This window comes from Scatophagus argus, chromosome 11 (assembly GCF_020382885.2).
Source record: "Scatophagus argus isolate fScaArg1 chromosome 11, fScaArg1.pri, whole genome shotgun sequence".
NCBI classification, from domain to species: Eukaryota; Metazoa; Chordata; class Actinopteri; family Scatophagidae; genus Scatophagus; species Scatophagus argus.
In genome coordinates, this window is record NC_058503.1 from 5025017 (window position 1) to 5046893 (window position 21877).

A 21877-nucleotide genomic window follows, 5' to 3' on the forward strand; every position below is an offset into this window, starting at 1 on the left:
TGACCACAGCTAGACGAACAGGGTTTGGTAAACTTATGTTGTTTATGTTATAGTTATCTGAATATCTGTTGATGTGTTACATTAACATACCAGACACCCATTCAGCCCGTTGTTCTCTAATCTATTGTTATTACTATAATTTACCGTTCAAGATGTAATGTCTGTTCTTGATCTCTGATTTTATAAAATAAATTTCTCCCCAAAAATGCGACTTATAGTCCAGTGCGACTTATATATGTTTTTTTCTTCTTCATTATGCATTTTTTGGCTGGTGCGACTTATACTCCGGAGCGACTTATAGTAAGTAATAGTAATACGGTAATAATTATTAATCTGGACTGCTAACTGTTTTAAAGTCATACCAACAACAAGTAGTCTTCAGAAACTACTGACTACTGGATATACACATGTTTTGGGACAGACACACAGAGTGAGTGGGAAATGTATAAAATGTTGAACAAAAATAAAACGTAAAAAAAGATTACTTAACATACAACACTGGCACTATTGCAATAAATGCAGAGATGCAACACTTGTGTATGCTTAGCAATAAGCCACAGCTTGTCAGGGAAACAAGAAAGCAGAGGGTGCACAAAATGCCAAACTGTAAATAGAAACTTTGTAAGATTTGATAATCTGAATCAAATCGTTTCACAAAAAAGGTTCAGTGAACCCCATGGTAAAATCGGAAATCAACTTGTCAGTCAATGGATCAATAAGAAGGGAACAGAAAGACAAAGGAGACAGACAAAAATAGTAGCAGCCCTTCAGCTTCAGGGCATGAACCTCCTTACATCACTAGTCAGGGCACTCATTTTCTTAATGTGGCGCATCTGGGGGGTATCAAAGGAAGCTGCTCCATGGAGGGAGGGCTTGGCCTCCACCTACAAAGCGCAGTGAGATGGAGGGATGAGAACACACACAGACTACAACATTGTGGAAGGAGAGAGCAGACGAAAGAGGTGAGGAATAAGGAGGGTAAAGTATAGTATGATGGAAGAAGAGGAGCAGTGTGAGATGACAAGTTTAAGGATGGGTTGGAACATATACAATGATATGAGCAGTTAAACATGAAAATACACTTTCATGGAGTCGCAGCGACAGATTAAGACATGGATTATAATGCAGGGTGGCAGAGGAAGCGCTATGAAAGAGCTGCTAGTTCTATCGTTAGGCCTACAGGACTGCTGCTAAGCATCTAAAGCAGCAATTACTAGTCTGCAAATATTAGCTTATAAAAGCTGACCTCATGATGACAGACAGCTGATCTTTGCTGGTATAATATGGCTTCTAGTGTCTTATTCCAGTCACCTCGTGCATAAAATAAATAAGGGAAACATTTCCTAGCATGTGATACTGTAGGGAACCAGTGGGGATGCAGAATGACTGGCCCAGGGCTTCATGAGACAGATGGTTGATTTGGTTCAATCTACCTGGCTGGTCAGCTTGGACACCTTAGTAGCCAGAGCGATGTCTGGGCGGTGGACCAATGAACCTCCACGGCTGGCCTCTTCACGGGCCTTGTCACGGTAGCCGATCTGGTGAAGACAAGACCAAAAAAGAATCAAAAGACAATGTACTAATTGCGCTGACAGTCTTAACTGTTTTTTGTTGTGTCAACTTCAGTTCTGAGCCATCGTCATGATCTTACTGCATTTTTTTTAGCATCTTAGCATCTGGATTCATAGGGGCGGGCTTGGCCCCTTACTTCCAGTGAAGGGAAATCTTAATGCCTCAGCATACCAAGACATTTTGGACAATACTGTGCTGCCAGCTTTGTGGCAACAGCTTGGGGAAGGTCCTTTTCTATTCTAGCATGACTGTGCCCCAGTGCACAAAGCAAAGTTCATTAAGACATGGTTGGACCGGTCCACACAGAGCCCTGACCTTAACCCCATCCAACACCTTTGGGATGAACTGGAACAGAGATTATGAGCCAGGCCTTTTGGTCCAACATCAGTGCCTGACCTCTCAAATACTCTACTGCATGAATGGGCAAAAATTCCCACAGAAACACTCCAAAATCCCAAAAGAGTGGAAGGTGTTATGGCTGCAAAGCTGTCTATGTATTTACAATGTGATGTCATTAAAGTCAGCTGGTGCAATGGTCAGGTTGCCCAACATTTTTATCTATATAGTGTATTTGTGATTTTTGAACTTGTGGTGAATAGCTGAGCAGTATTTCTATTTTTATTATCTATTTCTGGTTATCAGTGGGAGTGGAACTCAGGCTTGTGCACACAAAGATTCTGCACATTTCTGTCTTTGTTCATACGGGCTTCAGGCTTTTTGGATATGTTTTGTGCATGTAACATCTGATTACCTCACTGATAAGTTTGGCAGCCTGGGTAGCCTTCTTTATGTCAGGACGGTCGACCACAGTCGTGTAGTGCAAGCTGGCTTTGGCATCCTTCTTGTAGGAAACCTGTGGGGTTGGGCAGATGAGCAGAAAGAATACAGTATGTGGCAAAAACTTACGAAAGAGAAATAGGAGAGGCTGTGAAACTAATCCAATGCGGAGGTAATTAAATTAAATTATAAATTCTAATCACTACAACGTTACTTGAGCTAAATTTTGATGACTCACATTGCTCTGATTCTTGGCCACGTCCATGGCGTGCTGAATATCAGGTGGAACAGTCATTTGGTTGTACACTGACTTGCCCTTTTCCTTCTCAAACTTCGCTTTGTACACTTTCTGTAATGAGAGATAAGAATGACAGTCACATAAAAATAGTCCAGGATTATGAGATGATTGAGCTTAGTCTGTGAGATGGCTGTACCCCGCTGACAAGCTTGTTGATCTCCTTGCTGTGGACAGTATCACGAGTCTCAGGCAGAGTAGTGAATGAGCCAGACTGCATTTCCTTCTTACTGGCTTCCTTGTATTTGCTCTAAGGACAAAAATTAAGACGTTATAATACATGTACCATCAAAAAGTCATGACTGACTTTTTACTGAATGATGCTTACCTCCGATGCCAGTGTGCGGACAGACTTAGCATGGAGGATTTGTGGAGTGTCCTGGACAGGAACGTAGTGGCCCTTTCCCTTTTCATACTTCTCTTTGTACTTCACCTGGAGGACAGCACGGTTAAACATCAATTTTCGAAGCAGTCTAGTTGTAAAGATCTAAGAGACTAAAGATCTTTCATTAATTTCATTTCATCATAGATAAATATGTGGAAAGACTTACAGTGCTGGCCATTTCTGCATTTTTCATAGCCAGGAGGGTTAACTTGTCGTCGACCACAGGTATCACACAGCCCTTCAACATCTCTTTGTCATACTTGTACTCAACCTGTGTGGGAAATAATGGGAACAAAATTAGAGCAGAACTGTTCCATGTTACTAAAATAAAAAAACAAAACAAAAAAACACCCATATAAAGTATAAAAAAAGAAGCACGGACTCACATCACTCTGTTGCAATGAGTTCTTGGCTGCATTGATGAAGTCAGGTCTGTCTGCTGTCCAGATCCACTTGTTCTTGGTGGCTTCATATTTCTTCTTGTAGTCAAGCTAAACATGGGAAAAATTTGCAAAGTCAAGTTACACTTGGATCAGTAATGAACATAATGTTATATTTCCTGACGCGGTCACTGAAGACACTTACATTGGTGATGTTCTTGTAGGCCTCCTTAGCAGCACGGATCTCATGAGCCTCAGGGTCCATGTTGATCTGGGCCTTGCTCTTCTCATACACTTCTTTATACTTCAGCTGCAAGATGCAAGAAAAACACACCACCAAACACAAAAATGAATGATATTTTGGCTTCATGTGCCTCTGTAAAAACAAACAAAAAAAGATGCAGCAAATCTGAGTGGGACTTACATTGCTGGTGATTTCCTTCACCTTCTTCATGTGCTGCTGGTATGGAGTGTCATAAGGCAAGGTGTATCCCTTAGCCTTGGTCTTGTTGTACTCCATCTTGTAGATGATCTAAGGAATAATCACCATTCCATAGTCAGGAGAATTTTCAAACACACAAAAAAGGTCCATTTTGTTCTTTTCGACATGAATAAAAACAAAATCAGTCACTTACGTCACTGATTTTCTTGCTGCGTTTGTGGGCCTCATACTCCGGAGTCTCCAGAACAGAAGTGAACTTGTCCTTGGCACGCTCATACTGCTCCCTGTACCTCCACTGATGGAGGACGACAAAGTGTAAACACAAGAAAGTCAGTATTCCTCATAATTAATTCATCACTGTAATCATTTGCTTTTATACACGTACATTCTAACAGCTTGTCTTGCTTCTAATGTATGTAAAGTAAAAACTGTCCAAGACAAGACAGACTGCTCGGATGATTTAAGTAAAAAAAACAGCCGCATTAATGATAAATCATTTCTTTTTGTTAAATAATAAAACTAAGATGGCACATCTACATTCCTTTGTTTTTCTTTTATTGCTCTTGTTAAGAGCAAAAGTCACAGTTGACAAACACTTAACCGTTCACTGACTTAAAATAATACAGTGTGTCTATCGAGGGAGTCATGCATGCATTTATAAAAACATGCTATATGAAGCATGCACAAACACAGATGGGAGTTATTTTCCAGATGAAAATGAAGGCGAGGACATGTGTTACCACTATTAAGTCATGAAAGTCTGCAGTGCCCACAGTTCATGGTGACCAGCAGTCCATCTTAACACTATTGCTCACTGACTCTGACGCTGATATGTGGAGTGGCTTCAGCAAAGAAGAGTTTTAATCAAGAGAAGACAGTGAAATGTAAGTCACTCAAAAATTCTGACATTTTTAATAGTATTTTAATAGTATCACTATTAAATCAATAGTATTTAATAGTCTACAATCTACAAACAGGTTTCAACAAATCTAAACCAGTATGATAGGTGACTAAGGTATGGATAAGTGACATCTTCTGTCTCTGCTGAAGCTTGTAATACTGCAATTTGCTGCATTTCTGACTCTAGATATGACTGTTTGCTGCAACTGCTTCACTGCTTTTTTAAAATGAATTAAAGGCACGATTATCATTGTGACATGAGTGGAAATGAATAGGTGATGGAGAGATTAGATCATGAAAGAGAAGGATGGAATTTGTGTAAGTTATCAAACTCTTTTAAGAGTTGAAGTGGGTTGAATGGAGGGAAGGAGTTTCTCCAGGATGAGTATGTGATGTGATGACACCTTGTCCACAAACAGCAAGGAAGAAGAAAGTAACCTGGTGGTTTTCACATGTGCCTGTAAGTCTACACAGGACTTATTTTCTGCTTGTTTGTGGACAGGGTTCAGAGTTACCATGATTCACCCCTTTGTGGCTGTTTACCTTACTGCCCATAGTGGACTGATAAAGGGCTGTCAGGATGTCAGGGCGGAGTAGCTCATTGCAGCCACTCTTTAGCAGATCCTTTGCTTTGGATTTATACATTGCCTGTTCACACACACATAACGACATACACACAGAGCATGCCATATTTGAGGACACATGAGAAAGAGCAGTAACACTGGGAGGACTGGAGGGGTACTCCGGAGATCCAAGTGTGACGAAGAAGCTACTTGTCTTCATCTGTGCCTTCAGAAAAGATCTTCAGCTGATAATGGCTCACTTGGACATATTCATAATATCAGTAAATGAGAGATTGAACCATTTCTCTGAAGGCACAGATACAGAAGAATCCTGCTCACTCAAGATAGTGATCCAGCTGCTATTTGAGCGGCACTGTTTACAACAGCCTAGAAAGAAAGAAAAGGAAGAGAAAGAAAGGAACGGAAACTGATACGGACAGACTGATACAGACATTTATCGTGTTGGAGGAATTAGCCATGCGACGATGACCACCAGCAGGTCTGCTGATGACCTCATGCACCAGTGTCAGAGGTCTGGAGGACCGGACTGGAGGTAGCAGCGCGGGAGGCAGGCCGGTCCTGCATCACGGTCAGAGCGTTTACCTGGCTCATCTTCCTGTTCTCCCTGGCCAGTTGGTATCTAGGATCATCTGTAGTTATGGTGAACTTATCCTTGGTCTTCTCATAATTAGCTCTGTAGATTCTCTGCTCAGAATGTCAGAAGGTGGTTAAAGACAAATGTCTAGAAAACAATTTGCCCTGTCATGTGATGAGACTTTTTCAGGAGACAAAGGAAGGGCAAAAGAAGCTGATATGGAGAACACTGGACATTTTTTAAACAGCAAGTATTATCATCACATGGAAAAACAGCAGGTCATTAACATTATTGGCAATAATCAAATAATGCTATCAATTAACACTCTTTTACCTCCAAACTGAGAATCACATAGAGATGCACAGGGACAGAGAAATGTGATTAGGATTAAAGTGGCTTTTTCACAAATGGTTTCAACAAAGTAATTAAAATAATGTGCTTGTGAGAAAAATTTGAATGTTCAATTATTCTACTGAGGTAAAGAATAAAGAGACTCACATCGTTGATAAGAATGGAAGCATTCTTGGCAGCCTGGAAGAATGGAGTGTCGCAGGTGTACTTGAAGTTGCCTCTGTTCTTCTCAAAGGAGGATTTGTACAGTCTCTGTTACAGAGAAATTAAACTGCCATTAGGAACATGCTGAAACATGTAACGCTACACAAAAGAACCCTGTACAATAAAGAACCCAAAACTATTTATTAAACTCTTGATGTCACAGATGATAAATTATGAAATAAATAGATCCTCACCTCACTGTACAGAGCCTTGTTCCTCTCGGCCTGCACTAGCTCAGGTGTGTCCCACACAAAGCAGCCAATACCCTTCAGCCAATCCAGGTCCTCCTTATACTTGACCTAAACAGGGACAAAACAAGAAATTTGATGGAAATATTACATGATAGTATGCAATGGTCCTATATGCTTTACCTACTGTGAGTAAATATTTTAACACACGCTGCGTAATTCTGGATTGTCAACAGTACTTACATTGCTGACGTTATCATTGACAATTCTGCTGAAGAAGAACTCAGGACGATCAGGGATGGACTTCCATGTACCCAGAGAGCTAATGTACTTCTCCCTGTATTTAACCTAAGGTGGAGAGATATAAGGAAAACAATGGAAGAGTTGAGAGAGCTGAATTAAAAATTAGCTTCCAAAACCTAAAATTTAGGCTAATTTCAAACACTGACCTCACTGATGTCATCAGTGACTCTGCGGTGGTACGTGATGTCCAGAGCGTCCTTGACTGTGTGGTAGTGGCCCTTGGAAAGCTCAAAGGTCTCTTTGTAACGCAGCTGAAAACATAAAGGACAAAACGTGTCACATGATCATATATACAGGTGGAGAATCACAGGTTTAAATTCTAATTTTTATAGACTGATAAGATTAAGTAACTAAATATCCTTTCCTGCTTCACGGTGCTGATATAAATATTATTGCTTGTTCTTTGTTACAATTGTAAGTCAATGAGCATACTTACATCACTGGACTGGAAGTAGGCTTTCTTGGCACGGATGAGGAGAGGTGTATCAGCAATGGCTGTGTACCTGTGCTTCATCTTCTCATACTGCTCTTTGTATTTGATCTAAGGGAAGAAATAAGTTAAACAACTGTTTACACATCAGGATTATAAAACATTTTTGAACAGAAATATAAATACTACAAAGGTGAAGGGATATAAAGGTATGACATCTAGCTGGTAAACATAAGGAAGGGTAAGACTTACTTCACTGTAGACCACTTTCATTTTTCTGGCATGGCCCATGTTTGGAGTATCAGATTCTGGAGTGAAATGAGCTCTCTCCTTTGCAGCCAAATCTATGTACAGGTACTGTAGAGAAATAGACAACATACTGATTAGATTATCAGGAAAAAGAAAATAAATCAGTTCAAAACAACACATTGACTGAGTGATGGAGTATCTGAACTTACTTTGTTAGTCAGCTGCTGGGCCCATTTGGCTCTCTGGATGTCCACGGCGTCTGCAGTGGTGGTGACCTTAGCCATTTCCTCCTTGCTCTGGGCTTTGTAGATGAGCTGAAAATAGAGAAACAAAAAAATTAAAGTCAAAAGCTCAAACCTGTTGCAGTGTTTATTTTCTGATCAGACACAAACAGCAAATCTTACGTCATGGTTCTAGTTTGATTATTTCCTGTTTTATGTTGAAGGTTTACACTTGCCATGTATCATGTTTTGCTTTATTTCATGTTTTGTCTGCTTACTTACCTATCGTTTCTGCGTATTGGGTGTGGTGGAGTGATTAATGGGAAAAATGCTCCCCCTCTCCATTACACAAATTTGCTCCCCGGGCGCTTGATAGTTGCAGCCCACTGCTACTGTGTGTTTCACTGCATGTTGCATGTGTGTGTGTTTCAATCAGTGATGGGTTAAATGCAGAGAAGTAATTTCCCAGCTTTGGATTAACAAAGTAAATAAAATAAAATTAAAATTAATTAGCCTCTTGTGTATTTGGTCATGTGTCTACATTTATTGCTTGTGTTCCTCAGGGAGACACAGCATGCCATCTAATCTCTTAACCAACGACCAAGACATTTGTTTGAGGTCTGAATATATGAGACTGTTCACATGATGTGATAAAGTGTGTTTTATAAAATAACTCACATTGCTCATGTGGGTCTTAAGCTCAGTCACGCGCTTATATTCGGGTGTGTCCAGGACCACAGAAAAGTTGGCAAGGTTCTTCTTAGCCTCCACTGGATAGTTCACCTATAAAAGTGAAAAACATGCCACACAAATGATCATGATGCCACCTCATTAAGCTGATTATGAAATGAAAATGAATTACACTGATATAAAGGGATATTTCATCCAAATGGCAACACATACCCTTTGTTTGGTGATGTTGCGGACGTGAACCATTTCTGGGGTGTCGTACAAGAAGCAGCCAAGGCCTCTCAGCCACATCAGATCCTCTTTGTATTTTAGCTAAAAGCACAAAATGATATCAGCAAACATCATTTTTAATAAAACTGTAAATTTAATTTAGCGAAAACCTGTGTCAAACATATGCCTCTTTTCACTGTACCTCGCTTGTGATTTCATTGACATGGTAGCAGTGCATCAGTTGGGGTGTAATGGGCAAAGAGATCAGCTGGCCTCTGCTGTTGTAGTATTTCTCTTTGTAGCACAACTTGGATGAGAAGGAAAGAAAAAGGTGACATGAATAGAATGTACTGTTTAACTCCATCAAGCTACATCAATAAAAATGGGAACATGAATGACCGACATTGCGTGAAAATTGGTCCTTACGTCGCTGAGGTGTTCCTGGTTCATCTTGACTTGTCTGATATCAGGGGTGTCGTAGGTTGTGTGGATCTTGTCCTTTTGTTTGTGGTAATCCTCCCGATACAGACGCTGGGGAAGGGCAAGGGGGTGACATGTAAGACTGCTTTATCCAGTAAAAGTATCACAGAGTAGTCATGTCAAACAATAGCAGTAATGTGTTATCTTACATCGTTGATGATCTTGTTTGCCTTCCTTGAGGTGATGAAGTTGACACCCTCTGGATGAAGAGTGTAGGCTTTGGCTTTCATCATCTCATATGCCTCCTTGTACTTCACCTGGCCAAATACAAGTAGAAGAGTAACATCAAAAATACATCAGCAAAAAAAAGTTTAATCGCTGTCAAAAGAACGGGATAATTGGTTGATTGAAGACAGTGATGGTACTTACATTGCTGGTGACAACGCTGTTCATCTTGGCCTGCTTGATGAGTGGGGTGTCGTGGGGTAGGGAGTAACCAGTGGGCATGAAGTTCTTGTTGGCCTCCTTGTACCAGTTCTGAGAGAGGCCAAGACAACACGGTGAGACAGGGTGCATTTCAGCTTTAACAGAAACATAAATACTGCCTGAACAATATTAGGTCAAAACCCCTGAGGTTAAATTCTTAAAAGGAAAGAATCATGTATTATTCAGAATGAATGATACATGTAAAAACAATGCAGCATGCATTGTGTAGGATGCTTCTTCCATTCATGATTTTAAATAAAATCTATTCTTACAGTATAGATGTTGCAAATATAAGATGGTAATTTCTAAACATGTACACTGAATATTAAGTGATTTTATCTTACATCACTCTGGATGTAGTTCACCAGTCGTGCCCTCTCTGTGTCAATGGTAACAGCAGGAGCAGTGTTCGTGCCCTTGACATTGGCGTTGTAATCATAGCGATAGTGCAGCTGGAAAAGAGAACAAGACAAAAAAAAGATGTATGGTCATGATTTTTTGTTACATGCTGAAGTAAATAAGAGCCAACACTGTTTTAAACATTTATAAAATGACTTACGTCACTCAGGTTCTGAGCATTTTGCTTGGCCGTCTCGTATACTGGAGTCTCCATAACCACTGAATACTGCTTGAAAGCCTCAACACCTTTGGCTCTGTACTTGTTCTGGAATAAAACAGAAGAATATGACCATCAGTTCTGATTAAACACCAGATAGTATGACAAGTCTGTGGAGGAGTTAATGGAAGGGAAGATAATGTGAGCTGTTTGATGAGAAAAGAGCTATAAAGAATAACTGAAGACAATGTGAAATAGCCCAAAGAATGAAGGTAAATATAATTGGATGGGCTAACCTCACTCTGAAGATCACCAGCATGTTTCACTCTGAGGATTTCCGGTGTGTCCCAGGCATAGCATCCGATACCCTTCAGCCAGTTCAGATCATCCTTGTAGAAGATCTGGGGAGAGCAGACAACAAAACACACGAGTTAGGTCACCTTGGAAGTTGCTGTTTTTTTTAAATCAGTAGAAATAATTGGTTAGAAGCAATTGGTAGAATTAAAAGCAAATTTAAATACAGTATATTTTAAGTACAGAGGTATGGGCACAACTAAGGCTATGTAGTTCCAAACATAGAATATCAAGCTGAGGGAAGTTACTTACGTCACTGAGCTGCTCGTTGACTTTGCGCGCTTGGACGTACATCTGCATGTCAGGGAGGCAAATCCACTGATGCAGATACTTGCGGTAGTTGATCCCACTGATGGTGGACTGGGTGTTGCGGGCAGACAGGATCTCCAGCATGTCCGGTGGGATATGATTCTTGGCTTTGGTCTTCTCATAATTCTCCTTGTACAGACGCTATAAACATGGACAAAAGATTTTTTTTCACTTTCAGATCTGACTTTATGCTTATTTGCTAAAACAGAGTTAATCTGACAGTGCATTCATGCAAAGGAAATGCAGATATGTGGATCAAATTGCTCTAGTTTAACTTACATCCAGGACCAGTTTTCCAGCTTTGACACAGCGAGCAGTGGCAGGATCATCCTCAAGAGACTTTGGCAGACTGTAGAGGGATTTGAACTTCTCATAATCCTCCTTGTACTTCACCTAAAGGGGCAAGAGGATTCATATTGTCCTTGAAAGTCAATGTAAAGAAAGCAAAGAATGGGACTAATATGTAATGAAATTAATGGAACTCAAATTTGAACTCACGCTGCTGAGGATGATCTTCTGGCTTTTGGCGTGTTGCAGGGCATGTGAGTCATGTGGAATCTGGTAGCTCTTGGCTTTGATTTTGTCCCAGGCAGCAGTGTAGTTTTTCTGTTGACAGAAAAGCCAAAACATTATCAACATGTTTTTGCTTGTGAATATGCCACAGAAAGGTGATATTTTAAATCTTGTCACAGAGAGACAGAGAGCTGCGTTTCTCTTTGCTTACGTTGCTGAAGAAGTGCTTGAAGTTGTGGCATCTGGCGTAGTCGTAGGTATCCAGGACAGTGGTGTACAGGTGCTTCTCCTTATGATAAGCCTCCCTGTAGTTGAGCTGTCAATGACAATTGTTTAATTAATGCACTCAGTTAGGCATTTTGAACTAAAATACACGTATATATGTTTTTAGTTCAACTCACTCACCTCACTGGCCCATGTGTGACCCAAGACAGCAGTCACATAAACCGGGGTATCTGTCACAATCGAGTAATTGTTGAATTCTTTCTTGGCTTCGTCTCTGTATTTAAGCTGCGAGAGAAGATATTACAAGGATAAATTACACGGTTCCATGAACTGAAGAAGTCAATTATTTTCTATTTGCTAAATATGGCTCCATGTTGTTACTCACATCACTCTGTAGTTCGTAGGACTTCTTGGCACGAACGATCTCTGGTGTGTCCCAAACATAGCAACCAATACCCTTCATCCAGTTCAGGTCATCCTTATAGAACACCTATCAGACAGCAAAAGCACAAAATTATATGGTTCAATAATGGTTTATACTCTATATCAAGACGGTATATAATTGAGCAGACATAATAAATTATCACAGTTTCAAGATTTTGACCACAGGATAGTAGTTGTTATAGCTCTCAAAGTCTTTATCAAATACAGATTAGCCATATCATCAGCACATAAGCACCAGATGTGCTCTGAAGAAGGACCTACATCACTGAGAATCTCGTTGGTCTTGCGGGCACGAATGGCATCTTCCTGCTCAGGATGGCAAGTCCACTGGTGCAGGTAGGTACGGTAGATGACATCGCTCAGCATGTCCTGGCACCGCTTAGCTACCTGGTTAGCAATGATGTCAGATGGGATGTGGGTCTTGGTCTTGCTGTGATGGTAGTCCTTATGGTAAAGCCTCTGTGAAAGACAAGCATCCCACAGAAAGTCATTAACAATGTGAAACAAATGAACTTAAAATGGAACAAATGGAAATCTGAATCCCTAGTCATAAAAGCCTGCTTAGAAATGCTGCATGAGGTAGACTTGCAAGCCACAGGTTTTGTGTTTTTGAGCAACATATCACGTAAAGCACAATTAATCAAGTATGTTGCTGACCGTTTACCAGAAAAGAGAGGTGATCTTCAGACTGTCAATTTTCACTCTCTTAAATCCAAAAAGAATATTTATTATTATAATAAATAATTATAATTTATCTGAATTGTAACACGTATATTTTGTGGTGCATTTTTAATTTATTTATATAATGTTCACTTTTATTGTCGCTTGTAAAAGTATTATGATGCTTTGATATGGGTGGAATAAATAAGCAAACTGATCATTACTGATATCTTACCAGACCCTTGTTCTTCTCCTGCTCTCCACAGCGCATCACCTCAGGGAAGTCCACCAGGGTCCCAGCCATGTAGTGACCCTTGGCCTTCTCGTGGGCGTCTTTGTATTGGACCTAGTAGGTTGTGGAATAATAAAGTCTCAATTTTGTTTTAAATACTGTTACCTCATCAGCAATGACCACGATAAAACAAAAGTGTAAGACACTCACATCGCTAGCAATGTTCCTGCTCCTCTTATTAGCGACAAGCGGGATGTATTCATGGTCCAAATGGTAGCTTGTCGCCTTAGTCTCATCCCAATCCATTTTGTAGAGTTTCTGAAATCATGAAGTGGGCACAAAGTTTAGAATGTGTGACATGCAGCTAACAAATATCATGAGTTAAAGAAGATATGAATGAATTAACTTAATATTCTACATTACCTCACTGGTGTTCTTAGACACCTCCCTGCTATGTGCCAGTTGTGGAGTGTCATCTGAACCAATGTAGTGACCCTTTTCTGCATTGAATGTCTCTTTGTACTTCAGCTACAGTGGGAAGAAAAAAAATAGTTTTAGATTTTAGATTTGACAAGTGTCTATTAATATGGCTTCTGAAATTTTACCGGTTTAAATGTTAGATTTTTACATACATCACTGAGGTTGGCAGCATTTATCTTGGCCAAAACAATCTCAGGGCGGTCCACAATTAGGGAGAATTTTCCAAACTCTTCTTTGGCATTTTTCTTGTAGAGCCTCTGCAATCAAAATTACAACATCAAGGTGAGACATAATGGACTGGCTAGAAAATGGGTAAAATGTATAGAAAGAACAGCCAAATCATAAGACTGAATGCAATACAGTATACATACATCATTGAGGATCTCCTGGGCCTTCTTGACCTTGACGTGATCAACAGAGTCAGCTGCCACCCAACCGCAGCCACGAATCCATTCCAAATCAGCCTTATACACATTCTGAAAACAGAAACAAGAAACATGTTAGGAAGTTAAATAGAAGTTTCTGTAAATTTATTGCATGAACATGTCCTATGGAGGTGTGAGTAGCACTCACATCACTTTGAAGATCATAGGCTTTGCGGGCCTGGATGACATCATTTTGGTCTGGCAAACAAGTCCACTGGTGCAGGCGGGTCCTGTAGTTGTCATCATTGACTTGTATCTGGCATTTCTTGGCCAGTTCAAACTGCAGCATGTCCACAGGCAGGTTGAACTTGGTCTTGGACTTGTTGAAGTCCTTCTTGTACAGGGCATCACTGGCAATCTTGGCTGAGTTCAGAGCCAGCATGAGCAGAGGGTCATCCTGGACGCTGCGGGCACCGATGTGGTGGCCGACCTGCTTACGGTATCCTTCATGGTACTTATGCTACAGGACAAAGAGAAATCATAATCTCGATATTTGACATGCCTTTAGTTGAATTAAGAACAACTTAAACGTTCTTATTACAAGAGAAGGTTAAAACTTTGTCCCACTACTCACTTGACTCTGCACTTTAGTAGTATGGATGCACTGCTTGATGGGTACAGCATCTCCAGGCATGAAGTAGCCAGTGGCTTTGACCTTATCCCAAGCGTCTGTGTACAGTTTCTGCAAGAGATGAAAATATTATTATAGGTTTATGATTACATATTTAATAAGTGAAACATAGCAAATCTCCATGCCATGACACAACATCTTACCGGGTGAACGTTCTTAGCCACCTCTCTGGCTGTGGCAAGCGTTGGAGTGTCAACAAGTGTGTACTTGGTTTTGTCTTGGTGCCAGGCTTCACGATATTTGGCCTGAAAGTAGAGTAAGAAATCAAAATTAAGTGACAATAAATCCACAAAAACTAAAATATCAAGGACGAAAAACATATCCAAACGGCATCTGGATAGCAGGGATCCACCCTCACCTCATTGAGGACTTCAGCAGCATTCTTTGCACAGACCATGTCAACTCTGTCAGTTGGAACTATGAATTTCTGTTCATCCAACTTGACACGATATCCTCTCTGTAAAATAACAAGAAAGATGTGTTGAATAAGAACAATAATTCAACAAACCTACTAATAAACCTATGTTTATTGCTTAAATAAAATCTTTATAAATGTTTGTGATTTTAAAAGTAACTACAAAGTCAGAGTGTCATCAGACTTACATCAGCCAGGACCTTCTGTGCATGCTTCACCTTCATAACATCCACACTCTCATGTGGCATCCATCCACATCCACGTAACCACTCCAAATCAGCTTTGTAAACAGCCTGAGGAAAAGGAACAGGCAGATTTGTTTCTGTGTTTCCATCACATCAAAAATGTATACCGATAATAACCACAATGTGAGAGTTTCTTGGACTAAAATAAGAGTAAAAAGTATACACATCATCAAAAGAAGATGCAAGAAATATTTGATCACTGTTACAATACAGTATGTGAATGAAGATTATCCACCAGCACTACCATAAACCTACATCGCTCTGCAGATCGTAGGCCTTTCTAGCCTGGACAACATCATTGGAGTCTGGCAAACAAGTCCACTGATGCAAGTAAGTTCTATAGTTAAAATCGTTGACTTGAATCTGGCATTTCTTGGCCAGCTCAAGCGTCAGCATGTCCACGGGAAGGTTGAACTTGGTCTTGGACTTGTTGAAGTCCTTCTTGTACAGGACATCACTGGCAATCTTGGCTGAGTTCAGAGCCAGCATGACCAGAGGGTCATCGTGGATGCTGCGGGCACCGATGTGGTGGCCAACCTGCTTGCGGTATCCTTCATGGTACTTGTACTAAACAACAAGAAACAAAATGTTAATGTAAAGTCAGAAAGAATCTTGTTTACAAGTCTATTATATTTGAACCTCATCCATATTTTTTCGTACATCGCTAATGATATCTCTGGAAGCTTTAGCCTTCAGCACAGAGATAGCATCCTGCTTGATATGGTAGCCTTTGGCCTTCTGGTCATCCCATGCCTTTGTGTAAAGTTTCTGCACAGAACAAGACATATGTTCAAAAAAACTGTAAGACAACATGTCAGCACATCAAAATCACAGTAATCATGTACTGACTGAACAACACATTTCAACAAATTAGATATTTTTATGTGTTTCAGATATTTATTAGTTTAAAAAAAAAAGTTTTAAGCTTTTTATCACGGGGAGAACTGGTGCAGTGCTTGCACCGTTGCAAACATACATTACTGATGTTGACGGCATTGGCTTTGGACAGCTGGAAGGTGGGTGTGTCAGGTGGCAGGTGAATGCTGAGCTTCTCTTTTTCCCAAACTTCCTTATATTTCCTCTGTCAGAAAGAAAAAAGTTTATGAATTTATTTCGACAACCTCATTTATCCAGATATTTTCACAAAATATTTTTATCCTCATCTTAAATTGACTGGAGAAAGTATTAAATGTGCCAATACTGCCATTACTCACATCACTGATGTTGTCAGCATTTTGCTTGGACAAGACAATAGTTGGGAGGTCGACAACGCTGGTGAACTTCACAGTGCTTGGATGTTGGCGGTAGAGCCTGTCATTGAGAACAGTCTGGGCATTTTTAGCTTTCAGGACGTCCACTGAGTCCTGAGGTGACCAGCCGCACCCTCTCAGCCACTCCAGGTCAGCTTTGTATACAGCCTAAGAAACAAATTTTAAGTTTAAGTTTTAACCCCAACAAATGCTGTTACGTTTTTGTTCTTGTTGGTTTTGTCTGACTGCTTGATGTTTCAAAATATACATTTATTGGATACAACCTCCATTAAGAGTAGGATAAGAGCTTATAACAGACTCGAAACAACTCAACTACTTCATTAAGTCTCTGCAAAGCTGCTAAACTTCACATGTACTTACATCACTCTGTAAGTCGTAGACCTTTCTTGCCTGGACCACATCATTGGAGTCAGGCAGGCATGTCCACTGGTGTAGGTGAGTTCTATAGTTAAAATCATTCACTTGCTGCTGGCATTTCTTGGCAAGTTCAATTGTCAGCATGTCTACTGGCAAGTTGAATTTGGTCTTGGTCTTGTTGAAGTCCTTCTTATAGATGTTGTCACTAGAGATCCTGGCAGCATGAGCGGCCAGCATGAGCAGTGGGTCATCTTTAACACTGAGGGCACCAATGTGATGGCCACACTGCTTCCGGAAACCAGCCTTGTATTTGTACTGAAAATGTGGGAAGAAAATATTTTGATCAAATTTATAATACAAACCACAGTGAAATAAAAAATGCTACAGAATTACAAAGTGAAGGAAATACGAAAACCTTGAAAACAGACTTACATCACTGACGATGTCTCGTGAGGCCTTGGCTGATAAAACAGAAATAGCATCTTTGGGAAGGAAGTAGCCCTTGTTTATAGTGTTCACAAAGCCTTCACGGTAATATTTCTGGGGAAACAAGGATGATGCTGTTAGGAAGTCTGACATATATAGTCAACATACAATGTGTAACATACAATGTCTATGGAGTAGACAATTTTTTTTTCACTAGATGTGATTAAAAATTCAACAAATCCATGGCATTCTCATTCATTCTGTAAACCTTAGCACAATTAACTGATCAAGACAGTAACGAGTTAACAAGCAAGTTAACAATTACTGATAGATTAGTCTTGCATGTAATAACTGTTGAACACATGAAGAAACACTGCATTACCAGACTGGTGTTGAGTTTATTCTGCTTGGCCAAGAGGATCTCTGGGGTGTCAGGCATGACGTGAATGTTGGTCTTATCATTCTCCCAGGCAGAAACATATGCTTTCTGTAAGCAGCAGATTGAGACAATTTAGTGAGATGTGACTTCTGTCGCAGACCATTACTATAAAGCAAAAAGATTTGATTAAAACAAGCTATACCCTTTGGTATCAATGGAACTGCTGAAACATTTTGCTTAAGATTTGTTTTAATGCTTGCACAATATCCACCCCCCCAAAAAAAGAAAAAGAGAATTGCAAAAAAATATATAGTGAAATAATATGAAAGAAGACGTGCTATCTTTACCTTGTCCATGATCTGGGCATTGGCCTGAGCAAGGGCATATGCCATGTCACTTGTCTTAGCAGTGAATTTGAAGCCACTGGGATGTTGACGATACTTCCTGTCACTCAGGATCTCTGCTGCTTTCTTGGCTTTCTCCACATCAAGTGAACCAATTGGCACCCAACCTGTTCCCTTGATCCATTCCATGTCAGCCTTGTACACAGCCTACAAGTCACAGAGGGAAGACAAGGGGAGTCACAGTGAGTTTTCTGAAAACTAAACTATCCTTGCAGTGCTCATGAAACATATTAAATTCTCAGTACTCACATCACTCTGCAGATCATAAGCCTTTCTGGCCTGGACGACATCATTGGAGTCAGGCAGGCAAGTCCAGTTGTGCAAATGAGTTCTGTAGTTGAAATCATTGACTTGGATCTGGCATTTTTTAGCCAGCTCAAGATTTAGCATGTCCACAGGCAGGTGGAACTTGGTCTTGGACTTGTTGAAGTCCTTCTTGTACAGGGCATCACTGGCAATCTTGGCTGAGTTCAGAGCCAGCACAATCAGAGGGTCATCGTGGACGCTGAGGGCTCCAATGTGGTGGCCAACCTGCTTACGGTATCCGGCCTTGTATTTGTACTGTGTCGAGAGAAAAAGTGAAGTGATAATAAACAGAATACTATACAAGTGAGTGCAGACAATATCAAAGAAAGCAGCACTCATTTATACGTTACATACGTCACTGATTATCTCCCTTCCATGTTTGGCAGCAACAACAGAGACAGCATCAGCTTTCATGTCATAACCTTTTCTGAAGATCTTCTCAACACCTTCCCTGTATATTTTCTGAAAGATAAATGAAAATAATAACGCATGTAGCACTGATATATACTGACACGTATGTAAAATGCTACTTTAAGTCAAAACAGACCAAACATACCCTGCTGATGTTGTAAGCATTAGCTTTAGAGAGCAAAAGTTCAGGTAGGTCAGGGGTTATATGAGTCTTAATCTTGTCAGCCTCCCAAGCAGCAATGTAGTTCCTCTGTGGTGAGAGACAGGGAAAGAGAAAAGCACAAATTGTTATCACCAGGGGAAGATGGCCAAATGTGCATAAATTGTAAAAGAGGAACACGATATTCTTTACCTTGTTGATGATATCAGCATTTGCCTTGGCTAAGACCATAGGCATGGAAGTCATGTCAGTTGTGTATTTCAGTTGATCTGTTTTCTGCCTGTAGAGACGGTCACTGAGAATTTTTGAAGCATTCTTCGCCTTCATCACATCGAGTGAACCAATGGGAACCCATCCCACACCTACAATCTCATCCATGTCAGCTTTATACACAGCCTGTTGGGAAAAGCGTATACATGTAGCATTAGAACATGCAAGCACTATTAACTTGGCATGACATGTCAAGATATGTTTTACGTCACAAAAAGTCTCACATCGCTCTGAAGATCATAGGCTTTCCTGGCCTGGACAACATCATTGGAATCTGGAAGACAAGTCCACTGGTGCAGGCGAGTGATGTAGTTGGCATGGTTGACCTGAATCTGGCATTTCTTGGCCAGCTCCAGACTCAGCATGTCCACGGGAAGGTTGAACTTGGTCTTGGACTTGTTGAAGTCCTTCTTGTACAGGGCATCACTGGCAATCTTGGCTGAGTTCAGAGCCAGCATGAGCAGAGGGTCATCGTGGACGCTGCGGGCACCGATGTGGTGGCCGACCTGCTTACGGTATCCTGTCTTGTACTTGTACTAATGATATCAGCAGAAACCATTTTATGTCACAACAATATCTCTCGCATTATAATTAATACAAAACATATAGACTGATATGGTAAGCTATGAGTGACTCACATCACTGATGATGTCCCTGGAGGCCTTAGCAGACTTGACAGAGATTGCATCCACAGGGAGGAAATAGCCTTTCTTTATGGTGGCCTCAAAGCCTTGTCTGTACAGTTTCTAAAAAAGGTAAGACACGATTTGAATAACATATGTTAAATGTTTTAACAAATGTAGGTCTAACTGTGCCACTTAATTCTGCAAAGCCTCAAGAGAAGAATTACAGGATTTATACTAACCCTGCTCATGTTGATAGCATTCTGCTGAGAGAGGAGGATCTCAGGAGTGTCAGGTTTGATGTGCAGGGTCGTTTTATCCTTCTCCCATGCCTCGGTGTAGAGACGCTGGGGAAAACCACAAGAAAATCCCCTGAGTTAACCAATGGTACTGAATTAAGAGACCTCCAGAGCGATATCTCCATTGTAAACTGAGATAATAATTAGGTACGACATACCATTTCACATTAAAATAAATTTGTGTTTTTCCAAAAAATTATGAATTCTACCTTGTTCATGGTCAAAGCGTTATTCTTTGCCAGTGCAATATTCATGGCATCTGTGGGGCTGGTGAAGGGAACTGTGCTGGGGTGCTGGCGGTACTTCCTATCACTCAGGATTTCTGCAGCCTTCTTGACTTTCTCCACCTCAAGTGAGCCAATGGGGACCCAGCCCAGACCCTGAAGCCACTTCAGGTCAGCTTTGTAGACAGCCTATAATGCAGTAACAAAAACATTAATTTTCTGACCCATGTGATAGCATAAACACAAAATAAAAGATAAAGAAAAACAAATTAGCAGGGAGGCTACACTCACATCACTCTGCAGGTCATATGCATGTCTGGCCTGGACCACATCATTGGAGTCTGGCAGACAAGTCCAGTTGTGCAAACGGGTGATGTAGTTGGCATGGTTGACCTGAATCTGGTTCTTCTTGGCCAGCTCAAAGGCCATCATGTCCACAGGCAGGTTGAACTTGGTCTTGGACTTGTTGAAGTCCTTCTTGTACAGGGCATCACTGGCAATCTTGGCTGAGTTCAGAGCCAGCATGAGCAGAGGGTCATCCTGGATGCTGCGGGCACCGATGTGGTGGCCAACCTGCTTACGGTATCCTGTCTTGTACTTGTACTGGAAGAAAAAAAATGAAATAATATCATTGTTTGTTGTTGGTTTCATACACAATGTGTAAAAGGAGTAAAATCGGATAAGATAAGATGAGATAATATAATCCATCATTGATCTCCAGAGGAGAAACACAAGTCTAACAGCAGCAAAAGGACAGAAGAAGTACAGACAAATAGAGAAACTGAACAATTACAAGTATATATATATATATATATATATATATAAAAATTAACAGAATAGAAACTACAAAAGAGTTATTAGATTCCAAACAAAATTACAGGCAATGGCAGTACACATACAGCAAGCACAACTAATTTTGTACAAATACTGTAATACCATCTCAAGCAAAGTCAAATAGCAGTGTGATTAGAAGCAGAAATGAGATATGGAAGATTTAATAGTAATATGATACGGCCAGCTTTAACAATATAAGCCAGAATATAATACAATATGAGTATGTAATTATGCTTTGAGTTATATGTAAATGTTATATACACATACATATTATTATAGGATAATCTAGTAATGTACTGCAGTACAATGTATTGTGAACTATAAGATATAAGGTGAAAAATAGCGATACAGAGATAATATCAATAACAGTGCAGCAATTTAGCTCAGAATAACACACTACATTTCATGAGTTTATAAATAAAAGGTAAATAAAAAGAATTTACTCATTATACAATTTTGGCAAACCATGACTGGCTGCCTATTAAAATACATATCATATTTAGTATACAAAGATATTACAATTAACTGTCATTTTTCACTTTTCTCTTCTAAATTAAATGACTAAAAATGAAACACTTACATCACTGGCAATGTCCCTGGAAGCCTTAGCTGCGATGATGGAAATGGCATCATTACGCAAATCGTATCCCTTCTTCTTGGCATCTTCATTTGCCTGTTTATACTTTTTCTGTAAACAAACACAATCGCCCAGAGAAGTTAAGTATATTCATTTATTTTTGACAGTAATTCTTAAATAATAGTT

At 40.2% G+C, this 21877-nt stretch overlaps 1 protein-coding gene across 33 annotated transcripts in view; it reads right to left on the reverse strand.

Annotated features, from left to right (window-relative positions):
• Window positions 1–21877, reverse strand: part of neb (nebulin) — a 62805-nt gene that overhangs the window by 17306 nt on the left and 23622 nt on the right. For 26 of the 33 annotated variants that reach the window (XM_046405016.1, XM_046405017.1, XM_046405019.1 and 23 more), the window contains 63 exons: window positions 21695–21802; window positions 20572–20883; window positions 20266–20469; window positions 20000–20104; window positions 19773–19880; window positions 19359–19670; window positions 19057–19260; window positions 18850–18954; window positions 18648–18755; window positions 18237–18548; window positions 17931–18134; window positions 17587–17691; window positions 17211–17318; window positions 16782–17093; window positions 16365–16568; window positions 16127–16231; window positions 15811–15918; window positions 15406–15717; window positions 15094–15198; window positions 14849–14947; window positions 14634–14735; window positions 14434–14541; window positions 14008–14319; window positions 13806–13910; window positions 13587–13691; window positions 13378–13482; window positions 13165–13272; window positions 12958–13068; window positions 12324–12521; window positions 12004–12108; window positions 11799–11903; window positions 11605–11709; window positions 11379–11486; window positions 11160–11273; window positions 10824–11021; window positions 10514–10618; window positions 10221–10325; window positions 10006–10113; window positions 9605–9712; window positions 9385–9492; window positions 9182–9286; window positions 8958–9062; window positions 8759–8857; window positions 8534–8638; window positions 7844–7948; window positions 7638–7742; window positions 7392–7496; window positions 7102–7206; window positions 6896–7000; window positions 6659–6763; window positions 6408–6512; window positions 5295–5399; window positions 4045–4146; window positions 3834–3941; window positions 3615–3719; window positions 3416–3520; window positions 3196–3300; window positions 2973–3077; window positions 2784–2894; window positions 2588–2698; window positions 2324–2425; window positions 1434–1538; window positions 795–884 (listed from right to left, as the gene is read on the reverse strand). In XM_046405016.1, coding sequence (XP_046260972.1) covers window positions 795–884; window positions 1434–1538; window positions 2324–2425; window positions 2588–2698; window positions 2784–2894; window positions 2973–3077; window positions 3196–3300; window positions 3416–3520; window positions 3615–3719; window positions 3834–3941; window positions 4045–4146; window positions 5295–5399; window positions 6408–6512; window positions 6659–6763; window positions 6896–7000; window positions 7102–7206; window positions 7392–7496; window positions 7638–7742; window positions 7844–7948; window positions 8534–8638; window positions 8759–8857; window positions 8958–9062; window positions 9182–9286; window positions 9385–9492; window positions 9605–9712; window positions 10006–10113; window positions 10221–10325; window positions 10514–10618; window positions 10824–11021; window positions 11160–11273; window positions 11379–11486; window positions 11605–11709; window positions 11799–11903; window positions 12004–12108; window positions 12324–12521; window positions 12958–13068; window positions 13165–13272; window positions 13378–13482; window positions 13587–13691; window positions 13806–13910; window positions 14008–14319; window positions 14434–14541; window positions 14634–14735; window positions 14849–14947; window positions 15094–15198; window positions 15406–15717; window positions 15811–15918; window positions 16127–16231; window positions 16365–16568; window positions 16782–17093; window positions 17211–17318; window positions 17587–17691; window positions 17931–18134; window positions 18237–18548; window positions 18648–18755; window positions 18850–18954; window positions 19057–19260; window positions 19359–19670; window positions 19773–19880; window positions 20000–20104; window positions 20266–20469; window positions 20572–20883; window positions 21695–21802 — 8466 coding nt within the window. Of the gene's footprint in view, window positions 1–794; window positions 885–1433; window positions 1539–2323; window positions 2426–2587; window positions 2699–2783; window positions 2895–2972; window positions 3078–3195; window positions 3301–3415; window positions 3521–3614; window positions 3720–3833; window positions 3942–4044; window positions 4147–5294; window positions 5400–5917; window positions 6020–6407; window positions 6513–6658; window positions 6764–6895; window positions 7001–7101; window positions 7207–7391; window positions 7497–7637; window positions 7743–7843; window positions 7949–8533; window positions 8639–8758; window positions 8858–8957; window positions 9063–9181; window positions 9287–9384; window positions 9493–9604; window positions 9713–10005; window positions 10114–10220; window positions 10326–10513; window positions 10619–10823; window positions 11022–11159; window positions 11274–11378; window positions 11487–11604; window positions 11710–11798; window positions 11904–12003; window positions 12109–12323; window positions 12522–12957; window positions 13069–13164; window positions 13273–13377; window positions 13483–13586; window positions 13692–13805; window positions 13911–14007; window positions 14320–14433; window positions 14542–14633; window positions 14736–14848; window positions 14948–15093; window positions 15199–15405; window positions 15718–15810; window positions 15919–16126; window positions 16232–16364; window positions 16569–16781; window positions 17094–17210; window positions 17319–17586; window positions 17692–17930; window positions 18135–18236; window positions 18549–18647; window positions 18756–18849; window positions 18955–19056; window positions 19261–19358; window positions 19671–19772; window positions 19881–19999; window positions 20105–20265; window positions 20470–20571; window positions 20884–21694; window positions 21803–21877 lie in introns of all 33 variants that reach the window. The other 7 variants (XM_046405020.1, XM_046405046.1, XM_046405041.1 and 4 more) reach the window with 5 other exon arrangements.